At 38.4% G+C, this 16,805-nt stretch overlaps 1 protein-coding gene across 3 annotated transcripts in view; it reads right to left on the bottom strand.

Annotated features, from left to right (window-relative positions):
- The window catches only part of DIDO1 (death inducer-obliterator 1), a 55,756-nt gene that overhangs the window by 17,517 nt on the left and 21,434 nt on the right, over window positions 1-16,805 (bottom strand). For 2 of the 3 annotated variants that reach the window (XM_074843097.1, XM_074843098.1), the window contains 3 exons: window positions 15,882-16,107; window positions 1,604-2,066; window positions 530-689 (listed from right to left, as the gene is read on the bottom strand). In XM_074843097.1, the coding sequence (XP_074699198.1) occupies window positions 530-689; window positions 1,604-2,066; window positions 15,882-16,107 (849 nt within the window). Of the gene's footprint in view, window positions 1-529; window positions 690-1,603; window positions 2,067-4,731; window positions 7,728-8,909; window positions 16,108-16,805 lie in introns of those variants that run through there. The other variant, XR_012625526.1, reaches the window with a different exon arrangement.

Below are 16,805 nucleotides of genomic sequence, written 5' to 3'. Positions count from 1 at the left end.
AAATTTTCCTCCTCATCATCAATAACTATCAGTATTAACTAGAGAGGGATGTCAGAAGTTGAACAGCCACTCTCCTGTTTCATATCTATTGTAGAAATTAAAAAAATAAAAAAGGAAGAAGTTTCAAGTGTTCTCTAGTGAATATTTTCATCTGCACCAGCATCTGTTTTTTTGTTTTAAAGCATAAATATGATCACATACATGGGCAGTATCCAACACACACTACAGAATGCCACAAGAGGAGGAATTAATAAAGTCTGTATTTATTTTAAGAAAGCCATTCTGTAAATAAAAATTTCACAGCAAATGCCCAAACTTAATAAAGACACACGACCAATTAAAGTAGATTTTGAACTCCTACTTGGATAAAATTTTTTTTAAATATTTGAATGGCTTTATAATAATCTTTCATAGTATAATTCATAAGTCTCTATCTTGAAACTCTTAATGTTGAGCGTAGAGTTTGACACATCACTAAAACCCAAACGTCTATTTTAGTATGTGTTTACTGTTTAAGGAAATTCCAAACCTGGTTTTTGGGGTCCTTGAGATTGAACATGATGCTGCGGTATTTACTCTTGTATCTGTTGTCTGTAACTTGGAACAAATTAAACATCTCTTTTTCAATATTGAGTGCTACTTTCCCTACTTCACTCTCTGTCATGACCAGATCATCACTATCATTGACTCTGTTAAAAACAAAAAAGGGTACGTGCATTTATGTTAGGCATGAATCTTCAGGTAGCATTCATAAAAACTTCAGAGCTAACCTAGATCCTCCACACACAGTGAGGGCTCAGGACTCCTTGAAATGACACCACAAAGCCAAAGGCTATCAGGACTTTCAACTGTGGACTACAGCAGCCCTTCATCACTGTCCACAGGCGGCCAGGGAAGACGGCCTTTGGGAAATCAAGCCAGCCTTTACAACTACTCCTGCTCATGGCACTGAAGTCAGGAGTTTCTCTGTCAGGAACGACACAGGGAGCCCAAGCGCTTTTTTAGTCCTAGATTCTCCACTGTGAACAGCACTTCCATTTCAGAGACAATACCAGAGTGCAGTGATCTATAATAAGTATTGATTAATAACCAATGTGGGAAAATTTGCCTATTTTTTTTTTCTCTTTCCTAAGTGACACAGTTGTCCACAGATGAGGGTTTGCTGTTGTTGATTTTGATGTTGGGATGGGAGGGAGTCTCTGCTTCTGTAAGCCTTTAACCCTTCACTATGATATCTCCTATACAATGTTCCCTACAAACTCTACATCTCCAAACAGTGCCATTACCAGATTTTAAAACTTCAGATAACCTGCATTATAAAAGCTTCTGTGCTGTAATTTAATTCTTCAACTGTATCTGCCTCAATATAAATGGAATAGTAAGATTTCTTTTTTTTTTTAAAAAAAAAGCTTTTTCACATCCACATTTACATCAGGATTTAAAAATTTTTTTTTAATATAAACCTGAAATTACACTTGTAGTATTCCATAGTATAAATTCAATGCCTCAATAACCCTTATCAAGACGTAAACAAAACTCTGCAGGCTAAACATTTACTTCTAGTTGTAGCTTCCTATATAAAATAAGTGCTTTGAATTCCCACCTCTTCCACAAAATTTCTTTTAGGGATCGTCGAATATTTTGTCGAATCTGAGAGTTGGGTTGTGACTGGATAGGGCTAGCTGATGCTTTTGCTTGACTACTTCCAGATGCGGCGGAAATGGAAGACAGGGAAGGCTTTTTGAGTCCTCCACCCAAACTGGAAGATGTAGCTGGTTTTTTGGAAACTGATGAGCCGTGCGAAAGAGATGAATGTTTTGAAGGAACACTGCCTGATGAAGGAGCAGTGCCTGATGAAGGCCAAGGTTTCTTGGGAATTACACCTTTGAAACTTCCAGCAGAAGGTTTAAGTGGTTGTTTGGTTAGTGACGTGTTAGAGAAGGATGGGGACTTCTTTGAAGGAAGATTTTTAGTGAGAGAAGATGTCTGTTTCTCCATTACAGATGCAACAGCTTTCTTCGATGCTGGCTCTGCTCTATCTTCATTCCTTTTCTCTTCCCTTTGAGCTGTTAAAATAAAGAAGAAAATACAATATTAAACTTCATAACTTCCTATTCATGAAGACCAGGTACCAATCTATAAAGAAAAATCTGTAAAATGACATCTCCAGAGAAGAACTATCAGGTAGGTAATTGAAGCTATTTACTTTCACTAGACTTTTAAAAAGTAATTTTAAAAAGCATGCAGAACTTGACATAGGGTTTTTTAGAATAAATTTGCGTTTGATCTTCCTGAGGCCGACTGGAGTTTAAGGGTTCCACTTCGGCTGTAAAGGTTGAAAATTTTATTTGCAATCTACTCAAGTAAGCTGAGAGAAAAAAAAAAAAAAAAAAGGCACCACCTCACCACCTTCAAAGATTCCTGAATGGGATTTTATGGTTAAGCTTCAAAAACATCACAAATTTCCACACGTTAAAAAAAAAAACAAAAACAAAACAAACAAAAACCATACAAAAAACCCCACAATACAACTTATATTCCCACATTTTACATTTCAACAGAAAAATTCTCTTAGCACCTTAGAGAACCAGTTTATTACAGAAGCTGACCTGACGACAGAGCTCATGAGTTTGAAACTGCATTAATATTACCTTAAGTTTAGTATTACTGAAAATTAATAAACCCTTTCACCCAGAGCAAAGACACATTACGTAGCACAGAGACTGCTTAATAAAAGATACATATATATTTGATTGCTAGCATGAATATCAAACTGATGACATTGCCATAAACTATCAGTAGATCTTCCTATTCGGTTCTTAGCTAAATTCTAGGTTTATAAAATAATTAAACATAATATTGCTGCTCAGGCAGTAGCCATCTAATTCCCACCATTCTCAAACTATCTCATTCACAACATTCAGATTTTCCATTTTCATTTTTTTTTTCTAACGTTAATATAACAATTGATACGTGTCATACACAAGAAAGTTTACAAAGTGCAAGTAAAGGCTCTGGTTTTCACACATACTGAAGTTATACTTGCCTGGGGCTTGAAAAACAAGCATTTCTTTAAATTGCATTTCACCTGTCCACCTTCTGGCACTGACAGGAGCAATTCAGCATAGCAAAAAAACCCAAAACCAAAACCACACACACTCCCAGCAAACAAAACATCACTTACAAGACATTAAAGTTACAGGGGGCTAACACTAGCACATTTATCCTGACAGCTCAAACAAGGAAGGGTTCTGAGGGAAACCACCAAAAAACAACTCCTGAAATACAATTGTTTCAATGAGAAAAGCCAAGTTTTCTCCTAAAAAAGCCTTTTTCTCACAAATCTGTAGATAACCACTGATCAGTTAACAAGTTAATTTTAAATCTGATGGGTTTAGCTAGTGAAGGTTTGTAGACAAATTAGCCCAGAAGCCCTAAATGCAAAATGCAGGACACTTCCTAGGAAAGATCCAGGAATTTAACTTTTGATAACTTTACCAAGGACTGTGGCAGGGGGTTGGAACTAGATGATCTTTAAGGTCCCTTCCAACCCAAACCATTCTATGATTCTATGACCAAATGGTCCGTGTTCACCTTCCAGATCTGCTATAATGAGAGCAGAAATGATTAGGAAGGGTCTAAACTGTCCAATCTATCTGTTCTGAGGTGGACTTGAAGGGGACAAAGCACCCCTGTGAAGTCTGGTTCAAAGAAACCCTACAAACTAGCACAAGCTTCCACTGGAAACATCCCTCAAATCAGGGAAGCTCTGGAATGCTTAAGAGACATAATGTGATACCCCCTCATTTTGGGATGAAAGGGCCTTGCAACCTTTGTCCATACCCTTCAGGTTCAGGTACCCCCTGAATGTCAGCGCATGCTTCCAGCAGAAAGGTGCTTCTGACCCCGGTTTCTTTAAATGGGCTCTTGCTGCTGACAGTTTCACCACAAATACAGAAACCGGTGGTTAAGATGACCTAAGAAACAATACTGTACTTGAACTTTTGCAAGGCTAAGTAGAAGGGTGTGCACTGAATTCCTGCTGGAACACAAGAAGCCACCAGAGGAACCAGAAACACTCTATATTACCCTGATTTTTTTTTTCCTAGAAGTATTTTACAAGTAGGCACCTTGAGGAATTTTTCTGAGTGAGATTTAACTATTTAAAGTGTAAAATGAAAACACCTGCCATAATACATTAAATAATTTTCAAAGAATGTGAAGATTTGGCTATAAAGTAGATTAAAATTATTACTCTCCCTCTCCCCCCAGTTTTCCCTAGAGACTGGTCTTGGTTACTGTCAGAGACCGAGCTAGGGAGCCCTTCCACGTGACCCACAGTCTCGCCTCGTGTCCCCACTCTCCCCTACCCCAGTAACACTATTCTAGTTGTCAGGAGGGCTTTGGCAATCCTGGGAGGGAGGAAGAGGATCAGGAACTACTGTTTTTGGGTTTTGATTGGTCAAATTCAGCACCCAGAACTTGAGAGGTAAAAAGCCAACCTCTTTGGAGTTAATAGTCTTGAATACAGAGAAGGCAAATATCCAAAATGTGCACGCTGATAAGGCTGCAGGAATTACTCCCATTCTCTTTTTCCTGGTTTATTGCATCCTCTGCACAGAATTGTACCTTTCTGAGGCAGGTAGGACAGAAGCACGTTTCTGTGACTCATCATGGAAAGGCAGGACAGCACAGCTTGGATTTCAAAATGACGACAGTAAAATTCAGTCCTCAGTGCTAAGACATTTAGTTCTTTTGGTTTACAGCAGAAGTACAAAATGTGAAATTCTAAATTTGTATTTAATCCTCTATATGCTATCTTTTTAATGATTAGTTCAAATTAGTTAACAAGAACTACATGGATAAAACTAAAAATAGCACAAGCACGATGTTCTGTGTCAATCGGATGATGTACATGTGAGAACTACATCCACACCACAAACCTTTCTAGGTTACAAACAGCTATGTCATAATAAAAATATGTATTTGTAAAATAAATAAGAGGTAATAGTACAAAGGTAGATTGATGTTCCCAGGGTTGAAGGGCAGCAGAATCAATGTGTCCAAGAAGAAAGATGCAGAAGCATCCTTTATTCTGCAAGTTGACATGATGACTATTTAGAAAGGTTTCCAAAGGCATGTAATTCTGTGCTTTAGCCAACAGAAAATGTGCAAATACTCCGTAAATTTCATGAAAGTTTAACAGTTTCAAACTACAATACTACTTTATACCAATTAAAACTGTCTAACCTAGCAGTACTTGTTGATCGGAGAAACTGATGGTACAGATTTTGTATGTACTAATTCAGCCACATGTAGGTCATTCAGTTCTTCAGAACATTACCGACTACTTCTTCAAATTTACAGGACACATCACTATATTTGAAGAACACTCAAATCATGTGCACATTTTCACAAATAATCGAGACTACTTAAATCCTACATATGTAAATAACCTATGGTGGCTGCAGGTGAACCTAATCTGAAAAACCTCTTATCCTATTTTGTCTATGAGAAACCGGAATTTTTGTCCTATCAAGTTTTGGTTTTTAGTGACAAGATTCATGTGCTGCCACATAATTCAGCTGAACCAACTCACTGTGTCATTACATGGGTCTTGGATCCAGCGCACAGGAGCGCCCAGCTGAGCTGAGGAAGGAGCAGGACTGCCTCTTCTGGCGGCAGCTCGCTCTTCTATCGCTGCAACATGAGCACGCCCCAAAGCTTACACTATCTTCTGATAGGTATGAAACTATGGCAAGTGTATGTTTGGAAGAGTTAACAGAAATATGTACTCTCCTCAGAGAGCAGTATGCCAGCATATGTGGAATTTAACTTCTGAACAGATGCCACCGTCGCTCAGCACACTGACGGGACACAGAACGGAACAGGTATTCTCTCAGACCACGAGTTTCAAATCGCTTGGCCTTGCAGTCCGTGAACAACGAAGAGAAGACACAGTCAGTGCCCACTATATATATTGGCTACTGTATTTTATACTGCCGTGTTTCCGGTCCTTTTCATCAGTAGCTCCAGCGTACCTACAATAAATGCTCTTAAATTTAAAGTAAAATGAGAGATGACTACTGAACACTAACCTACCCAGCCAAACAGAATAATGGGGAGTTCCACCACAGATTAGTGCCAGAATAAGGCAGTTAGTGGCTCTTCTGTTTGGCACTTTTGAACACACAGGTGTACCTCCCTTGGCTTAATGTTAGAGACTGTATTTAAACAAAACATTAATTCCTGTTTTTCCCATTTTGTCCTGTGAGCCACTTATTAGGACAGCAACAGGATTCCTACTGACTGAAGAGGCATGAGCTGAAGAGGCTGAGAGGTTCAGACGGAGCTAATGAGCGGCTCATTTCCAGAGTGAAACCCAATGAATCCTTTGGCAGAATAAAGTGAATTCCTTGCAAGGCTTAAGAAATAGCTTTACTATGCTATGTTCACTACAGACCTAACTATAAACTCTCCGACTAGAAGCCATCAGACACAGAACCCCTCCCCCTAAGGAAATTCCCCGTGAAGCTAAGCCAAATATTACAACATGCAGTTAAGAACGAAACTTCTGTAAGCGGTGGAGGGCACAACTGCCACATTATCTACTGTGCTACAGACGAGCCTGTTGAAAGCCCGATGGTTACATGTCCTTCGCTTTTGTACATCTCAGCGTTGGTGTTTCAGCACTGTAATGTGGTTGCTCAGGCCCAGTTTAAGAATGATTTCCACAGCGTAGCACTGTTTAATTTTGCGTGAAGGATTTGCGGGATGCACTCATAATTCCTCACCTACACTGGGAAGCTGTGTTTTACACCACCAGCACAGAAATTATCCAAACGAAACTTTGCTCATCCTCTGATCTCAAAAATATTTACGTACAGCAGTCAAGCCTGTGCTGGTTCTTCCCCCTTTTCCTCTCCAATCTTTCTTTGGAATAGCAGCTTTAGAAAGCCCCTTCAAAAATACACACACACACACACCCCCCCTAGTTTCTATTTAAATTATCTAATTTGTGACGGGTTATTTTGCTGGAGACATTATCTAGTTTTTCCAACTTTTAAATACCTGAAGAAATATGCTATTACTTTTCTATAGCTTTAAAATTATTCAAATCACACTTTGAAGATCTTCAAGTTCTTGCTCTAGCTAATGTTAAAAATTTTAAACAATGCTGTAGATAAAGCACAGGCAGTTACACTTGAAGAGTCTGTTTTGTAATGAGTCTGTAAGGCTCAGATTTCTTTGTAAAATCTTTGGGAAAAAAAAAAAAAATCACAGCTATTACTACAGCACACTGAAAAGACTTTTGTGAAAAATATCCTGCAGCCATACAAGCTGTTACGCAGTACTAATTATGAGAAGTTTCCCTACAGAATTAAAAATTTGGCGTAAGGCTGTTCATACACCAGAACTATTGCCTCCAGTGTCTGATATGTATGATATTGTCTTAATGTTTCCCCATGTTCTCCTCCATTTACACTAATTCACTTTTTTTCCCCCCCAGGATAGAATTCCTCATGGCAGTGTGTAGGGAGCACAGGCTGATGGCTGCATTGTCTTGTCCAGCTTGTACAGAACTTTCCACCGTGGGAGCAGGACGTCAGCAATCCAACCCTTCAGAAGGTGCTGCCTTGCCCATCGGTCAGCCTTCGCAGGCCCGCAGCACGGAGGCTGCTGAAGCACGTGTGAGTTCTACAGCTACTTTTCATGCTCTTCTGTCACTAAAACAGTTTTAGGTAAAAAAAAAAAAACAAAACAAAACAACAAAGCAAAACCAACCCACAACTGTTTCAATTGTACACACAGCATACGAGTTTGTGTAGCACCAACAGTGAGAAAGCTGGTAGTTAACATTTTTCTATGTAAAAAAAAATTTCTGTAAAGTTGCACAATGTGAGTAATAAAACCTAAGAAGCAAAGTATAGCTACTTGTGATCCACCTTTTACAGTGGATCATTTACTACACTTATGATTTTTATATCCTTTAAAAAAAAAAAAAACCTAATGTCAAATTAGAGGGAAGATAATTCACACCAGGGCAGCTTTGCACTTGTTAAAAAAGCAAAAAACCCATTAGAAGGTATTCTCCAACAGCCTGCGTGAAGGCTGGCCAGTGCTGAGTAATTATGTATTTTGAGAAGAGCTAATCTCTCACCACAGGCAACAGCACTGGCCTTTACAACAGCTTAAACATCCGATAGGAATGCAGGTGTGAAAACACCAGCCAGAAGCAATAATCTATTTAGGAATTCACCAAAAAAATCCAGCCAGTATTTTGAGTGTCACTCAAAACTGGCCTGTGAAACGGTACTGTGAAGCTCTGCACGTCCCGCAGCTCCTTCTCGCTCAGGTGCGGGGAGCTGCACGATCCGTTTCTCTCTGCGGTCGTTCCAGCATGCTGCAGCTGCCCGCTCTGGACGGTACGAAAGGTGAGGGCAGCCCGTTCTGGCACATATCACAGTAGAAAAGGACAGGCTCTTGGCTCACAGAAGATGAAATATCTCACCCCGACTTGCCACTATCAGAGAATTTAAGAACTGCATTTTTTTTCCCCTTTGTAAAACTGTTGCAACGGAGGACGGGCAGGATTTCTCAAATTTAAAACTGGTGCTGTTTCAACAGCTTTCCTTTGCCACTCAGCCTGTGTCCTAAATGGATTTCTCCGATGCAGCTGTGGTATGACCATTCTACAGGACTCGTGATAGAAATAATCTTAACAGAGCAGAATTTAAACCCCTCCACCCCAATGCAGTGGCCGATACTGAACTTTAATCTGCGAGTTCTTCCGAAGTGAAACCTTTCGATGCATTATCCAACTTTAAAAAATTGAACAAAAATATACACGGGTGAGCTGGTGCTTTAGATGTCAGTTATAAAGCACTCGACAATGGGAAGTTACTTACCAGGTAGGAGCCATTCCTCAAGAGCAGCCTTTGCAGTCACACTGCTGGGATGCATGCCTGACATCTCAGAGCCTCAGAACCTTGTCGAAGAGCCACTCCTGCGAGGTGCCACAAGCACCCTCTGGTGGCACTGCACATTCAGCGCCCAAGGCTGTGAAGGTGAGGTGTAGTTTATAACCGCTTCGGTTCCAGGGACGTTCAACTGTTGCTTTCCTGAAACCTGTTTTTGCTAGACTTTTCGTCATTTCCCTCAAAGATAGCTTAGTTAGTTCTAAGTAATTCAGAAGTGTTGAAGTAGTCTTAAATAGTGTTAGTTTTCACTGATAATTGCCTACGGAACAACGTGTCTTCTTCCACTTTCAAGACCAAATCAAACTTTATTATCAAGCACTAGTGTTTCAGAGGTGTGCCTCCTACCCTGCTGTTTTTCTTCAAAAGCCTCTATCAGTTCTAATCTGCACCACAATAAGAAGCTCATAATTAAGCTGCCTGTGTGCCAAGCCTTTACATTCAGGCACACTAAGTAAACCTGCCTTTAAAGTTAATTTAGGAAACTGAGACAAGGGCCTTTTCTGTGTAGCTTACATACACGAAGCTTTGTTTGTTTTAATCTACATGAAATTATAGTGGTTTATCTGATCTACACTAGACGACTGCATTTTCACAACTACACCACTCCTGAGAGAGGTGCTATCTGCTGCAAAAAAAATGGCTCCTTATTTTCCAGACCGTTCAGGGATTGGTATCATCTCTCCTTGCAGGGACAGACCATCTTCAGGTTCCAAGGCCAGTACAGACCAGACACAGCGAATCATCAGCACCAAGATCAGCAGCAAAACTTGACTCCAAACTGCAAGTGATCACCTCACAAAAACCCTTTTATTTGGGGACTAGCAGAGAAAGACCTTTTTCACTGGCTATGCAGTCAAGTGAGCAAGTTCAAAGAACTAATTATTAGTAAAAGAAAGCAAAACAGCAATAGAGGGTGGTGAGTTTTTTTAATCAAACTTTCATCACTTTCAGTGTTGATGACAAGAGATAAACCACCCTAATATTCATAGTGCATTCGTAAGTTGTACCAGGTTTCTGCCCCCAACCCTTCCCCTCAGCAATGGTTCCTCACACTGAAGCCAAGCACCCATTACGGCAGGAGTGCTGCCGTTCTGTCGTCCAAGCGCCTTGGGGGTGGCTAGCTGCTTGAAAAACAAAATAGGAAACACGCCAGCAGCCGGGACCCGCCTTCCTAACTTAAGAGTCACAGCAAAAATCTTCATGTGGCTGACAGCCACAGGACAGATGTAACATACCTTGTAGAGCAGAGAAGGGGAGCTCCAGTAGGTCACAGGCAGGAGATGATAATCGCTCCCCAAGGATCCCACTGCTCCTTTTAATTGGCTGGTCCCAGGGGACGTTGGCTTCAGCAGCCACTCCTGGTCTGCCTCCCTCCACAGACCACGTGCCAGCCCCTGGGCCAGCACAGCCCCTGCCATTCTCAGGATGCAAGTCCAGCACCAGAGCTGTGTTACACCAGCCACTCCTGTACTAGAATCCTTCCAAAGCCAGAAGATCGCCAACATCAATTTTTCAGCAGTTCTGGCAGACTCATCTTAGGTATTCTGAACATATTTGGTCTGTCAGCAGCCTTTCTGAAAACTACTCTAGTTACAAAGGTTTAAGGCTAGACCTACATCTACAGCAGCCACATGTCCCAGAAAATGGCCAGTAACATAAAATAAATAATTCTTTTTATTCTCCTGGTACTACTCAATACTTACTGCCTCCTAGTATGGGTCTATGATGCAGAGTACAGCATTAAGCAGACACCTTAGCTTTCAAGGAGTTAATTCAGATGCCAGAAGCAGTTTAGTTATAACAGTATGGAACTTAGGGGAAGCACTGACACCAAAACAAAGGCATCAAGTTTAACTACAATCAGTCCTTGCAGACAAACATGACTTAAGAACAGCTCCTCAGTTTTAAGTAAAACATTTTTAATAGCTAAGCTAAACCAACAGCAGTATATCCACATACACTGCACTCAGTTAAGAGTCACAACTTAAGCTGCTACAATCTTGCCTAAGGTATTGAACTGGCACCAGTCTGTGTGCAGACAGGGCCTTACTTTGTTCTCTTCACAATGGTACTTGCAGCTTCCTACATCGCTTTTACCTCCTGACCCATAATTCCTATGTTTTGAGTGTACTACATTTTCCCCTTCTCTCTTTATAGAGGTATGTTTGCTTTCTTTCCTGCCTTCATACTGTCATTATAGAAAGAAAAAAAAAAAGGACATAAGAAAAAGAATATGTAAGTTATGTATACTATAATCTAAGCATTTTGGTATGCGCATCACATTTTCTGCTGATGGGCTCCCAGTATCACTGTATTCCCTTTTCAAAGTCTCCATATTTTGTTAGAGGTGTACAGGAACAAAGCAGTCCAAGTGCCCTTTGTATGTGGGATATTTCACTACATAAGCAAACACTATTCACTTTGTGAATAGGTTGTGGGTGTAGAAGAGTTTAGCTGCAGAAGAAATGAAGAAAACTGAAAGGATAATAAAAGGAAATTTGTATCTCCAGAGCCAGGGTTCCTCAAAGCTGGTCTCCCACTTCCAGGAGGTGGCAGTGTTAAGTTGTCTCTCCATAATTCACTGCTGTAAAGCAGGAGAGGTACCACAAACATTGTGCTTTTCTCTTAGTGAAACACTTCCCCTGCAAGTCCCACCCATTAACAACTTCTGTGAAATGCTATTATCAAATAAGGTATTATATAAATAGATTGCTATAGATTTATCTGCCTACAGTTAAGTAAACAGAAGTTTAGTGGCTTGGTGTGACAAAATAAGTGCTTTTTACTCAGGAAGTTCTACCACAAGAACAATAATAAGCAACACATTTAATGTTTATTATTTATCTAATAAACCCTCTTCACTCTCCTGGGTGCTTAGTTACTTTTATCAATAAAAATGCAGTTAAGATGCTTAAGTAGCTTTAGCACCTGAATTGAGTAAATTATTGGTTCATGTATTTCTTTTAAATCCAATAAGGTAAATCAGCTGAACTTCAACAAAGATTTGAAGCACTGATGAGTTCTTAGTAAAACTTATGACTGGGTAGTTTAAGAACTAGGATACTGCAAACGTCTATCTTCTTCCCCTCCTTCTGGATTCATTTTCTATTTGAAAACTGCTGATATATTTGCTGCTGACTTCTACTTGGCAGTTAATAGCAAAATATAGAAAAAAGTCTCTTTAAAAAAAGTTTTGCTCTAGCAAGCAGAAAACCTGAGTTCAGGTGCTACAGACATATACACTGATACTGCTGATGAACCTTTGCATCAGCAAACTTCATGTTTGAGGTGTTCCTTTACACCCTTTTTACAGGGCAGCAGTGAATATAATGGACAAATATTATTACAAATGCTATACATGATGTTAATTAGTGTAAAACTAAGTATAAAAGCTCTCAGCAGAGTCAAATAAGCAGTGGACACAAACTGCTTTTGTGGTTTCTTCTGGGAACAGTGTGCTTATATTGCGCTGTTTAAAGACTGTCCTCCTCCAGTATAATTCAAAATAATGCTTCCTATTATTGTAAGATGTATGTTAGTCTGCTAACAAACCCGAAACATTTCAGCAATCATTTTGGGTGGTGCTTCCCCACAAACACCTAGATGATCTCACTAGATAAACAAGAGTTGGTTTTGGTTTCATTATGGACTTTGTGTATCTCCTCTGATATGACCTAAATATTGATAAATTAACACTAGCTCACGTGACAAATTCAGGATTTCTATCACAACTTGAATCTCTGAACAACAACGTTCCTAAATCTTAACGATGCATATATTTGTTCCAATTTGGAAGCTAGGATTACTTTCAAAATTCAATATAAAAGTTGAGCACTGCATATTAATTAATACTAATTTTCCTAACTAAATGAAAAGCAACACTTCTGAAAGGGCATGTGACGCATACCTAATTTCCTCTTATATGTGTAGTTCAAATACAGCCTGCAATTTTACAAGTACTTGCACTTAATATGCACTTATCAAAGTAGGTTCAAGGTATGTCCCACTCTAGTTATTAAACAAATAAATAGGATTATATTCACTGGGAACATCAAGATGTTAGACAGTGTCATAATCAGGTTCCAGATTTTGGTGTACAAAGCCACTTCCAAGGACAGTCCTAATTCATCCCAAAAAAAAGCTAAAGAAAAAAAGTTAGGAAGTGAAGAAACACAAAACAATGACATAGCAAAGAAATTACTGCTCTATACAACTGCATACTACTAGCATCAAATATATATATATTTTTTTTTAAATGCAGAACAGGTTGGGAGGAGAAAAAGGGGCTTGGTGGCAGGGTTTAGATGCAAATATACTATATGCCCCTATCACCCAGTACATCTGTAAGAGCAGATGGATTTTCTTCTTGCTACTGCTTAATAAAACTACTGTCATATGTAACAACAACAAAATCTTCTATCTGACAAGTACAGAGTAAATGTTTAAAGTAAATCCATGTCTGAAATATGATAAACCAACTGATGGAAAGAGTATTACAGAGAGTAATTCTGCTAATCATGTTAACTTTCCTTAATTCCTAAAGGGCCTCATGCACCCAGGTCACAAATAAGGATTTGCAGAACACGGCTTGAAGCTCTGGGAGAATGCGGGCAGTATTTCTGAAATGCTGTATATGGAAGAATCCCACCCTTAGCCTTCTCTAAGCGACCTGAAGTCCAAATATTGGACACCCAGATGTCTGAAGTAGTCATCTTAAACTTCTTTCATAATCAATGTTCAGAAACATGCATTTCTAAACTGTGAGTCACTTTGTTCTAAGATTAGTGTCTAAAACAGATTATATGTTTTGTCCATTCAAGGTGGTTTTCCTGACAGACTAGCTCAGACTCAGAGTTCTAACTTTAGATACGTGAAGTGAGATGACTCTCACAGATTTCCTTAATGCAGTAACCTCTATGCTTTGAACAGCATATAAAGATTTGTTATATGAATAAAATCTTGTAGAATACTGTTAAAGATGATGCAAAGGCAGCTTCTCAGGAAGATTATGGATCAAACCCATCCATCAAAAAGCAGGACAAATTTTTTCAAATACACAAACAATTTACCTGGGAATTTAGTAATGGCACAGAGACCCCACATATTAGTACAACTTACCTTAGGAACAGCAATCTGAAGCTCTTGCATTTGATATGACAGTTCTTCATCACACAAACTAAGTTGTTTTCTATTCATTATTAAAGTCTGGTATATACACATATTTTTGAACCAATTTAACAATTTAGCTGCAGGAATCCAATTTTCTACTGAATTGATTAAATCCATATAATCTCCAGTGTGATAAAACTTAAGAGCAACCCCCCCTTAAAAACAACCCAAACTTGCTGCCTCAAAACCTTCATTCTTGTCCCCTAGAAAAAACCTGTAGCAATAAGGACATTTTAAGTGATGTGGTTATATGGACATTTGCAATTACACTGAGATAGAAAGTGTCATAAAAATTTGACATGTAAAATAAGCCCTTATAGTTTTGTTTACATCTTTCTCGCCTAATTTTAGTTGTTTAAAATACTACTGTTTCTGTCAAAAAAGTTACAGTTTCTTTAGAAGAAGCTTAAAAAATGCAGTTTTATCAAAATATGTGTCTTAAGAGTTCACTATAAAAAAAGGCACTGGGCCCAAATAACAAAATATGCAAGAAAAATATGCAGAGAAAAATGAGAACCATTTAAAAATCTCAAGTGGTAAATACAATTAAAATATACCTATTAAGTCTACTATGTACTATAATAATAAACAGTAATTTAGGATTGCTGGTGTTCCCTCAGTGTTTAAAAATTACATCTAAAAAAATCTCACCTTAAGTTACCAGCTACTTTACATATAATGCATTTAATAACTAAGTTTATTTCTGAAAATAAAATGTAAATTGGCTAAAGTGTGGTTAAGAAAGCTGTGAGAACTGAGTTTCTGAATTCATTAATCTTCAAGTGAGTAAACATTAGACACCAGGTCATGTGTTTTGTAAATGTGAAATGTAGGATTTTATCTGAAGTTCCACCACTGCATGATAAAACTACTTAGCTGGAGTCAATCAAAAAAACGTCATTAGCAGAAAGACTTGTTCAGGCTACAAAGCAGTATTTACTTACCTTTATATGATTTACAAGGATGCTATTCAAAAACCTGCAAAAATATGCAAGGCAATATCTCTGCCTAATATCCACTTAAGATGTGTTCTTGTGTGTGTGGATAATGTGTGAAGTATGAACATATAAATAGAAAGGAAAAAAAACCCCGAACGGAACAGAGTACTGCCTCCCCCCAAACTTAAAAGTAAAGAATGGTCCTTAAATTATTTCATGTAAGGAAGAAAAGCAGCAGGAAGAACTTGGATATACTTGACAGTTAAAAGCTGTTTGCAGAAGTGTAAAGTATCGTTGGATACACGTTGAAGATTTCATTCTTGCCACTAGCACTGAAAATGCAAGACCTGAGAGACAGGTGCCAAATCTAAATTACAAAAATACAATTCAAATTAGTACAATCAATTGCTGATTCACGGTGCACGCCGTGCAACCTTTTTGTAAAACTTAACACAAACATATCAATACTCACCTTTTCTAGATTAGAAACACTTATTGTCTTTATGGGAAAAATTTAAAGCTTAATCATGTAGTTTCATCCAGAAATCAGCTGGGTAGATTGATAGGCTCTTAAATCATACAACTGTCATATGATACAAGTGAAACTTCTAAAAGTGTCTCCCATTTGTGTGTATCTCTGTACGAATCTTTGAAGGTGGAGAAAAGTAGTTTGGTGCCGTATTAAGAAAAAAAACCCAAATCCTAATCTCCCTAGTCTTGCAGAGCCAAGAATGGATGGGTATTCAAAGAAAATGTAAATGATTATTCAGGAATATCCCTATGCGATACATACATTTGAACAACAGTGAAGATGAAATGGCAGCAGTCCTTTCAGGCTTTACAGCATTGTAATTATGATCGCTTGCCCAGGACGGTGTGCTGTTTTCTGCTGCTGGCTCTTTAGCAATAGGTTGAGTGTTTGCCTCAGTCTTGGCAGTTGTCAAAACAGTCTTCTTCATATTCATCTCTCTTTTCTCAGGAAGGGGTCTCTTTTGGTTTGAAAGAGGCTTATTACCTGCCTGTATCATTAAAAGAAGCTTAATTACTAATAATCACAAAATATATTTTACAAACAAGCAGAGATATAGTTACATAAATGTACACAAATTTCTTTTATAGTAAGCTCATGTAAATACACTTGAAATGATTAAATTTCACATTCAGGTCTATAAAACAAAGGTAATATACACCATAACTTCAGGAAAAGAGAATGGTAAAGAAACCACCTCAAAACAACAGTATTTATCATCGAGTTGTGGGTTTTGTTTGAAAAACTACTAACCATCTTATAGTGGTTTCAAAAGGAAAAGGAGAGGCTTTGATGTCATCTTTTTGCTTCCCAAAGCACAGACACAATGCAGTCACGTTAGTTCACAATTCACAGTAATTCCAAATTACTACCCCAAACCCAGTAATCTGGAGTTAAAAAAGGTAAAATTCAATTGGAATGAAACTCAAATAAAAAATATGTACTGCTTATACTTTTTTTTTAAAAAAGGTAAATTAATTTGGAATTTTTTTTAAAGTGTACTGCCACCTAGAAGGCCCTTGCAAGAAACTATCTAGGAGGCAGTTATTAAGATTTTAAGAATTAAACAATGCCTTTAACCACAGAAAGAAAAGAGAACAAAAAAATGTAATAGAAAGCTCCTCTTCAAAGCAGGACTTAGCAATTTTAGTTGACTCAAAACGAGAGCACAGAAACAAGCCACTGTGC

The sequence above is a fragment of the Strix aluco genome, chromosome 17 (genome assembly GCF_031877795.1).
Source record: "Strix aluco isolate bStrAlu1 chromosome 17, bStrAlu1.hap1, whole genome shotgun sequence".
Lineage (NCBI taxonomy): Eukaryota > Metazoa > Chordata > Aves > Strigiformes > Strigidae > Strix > Strix aluco.
This window is presented reverse-complemented; position numbering and strand designations above follow the sequence as displayed.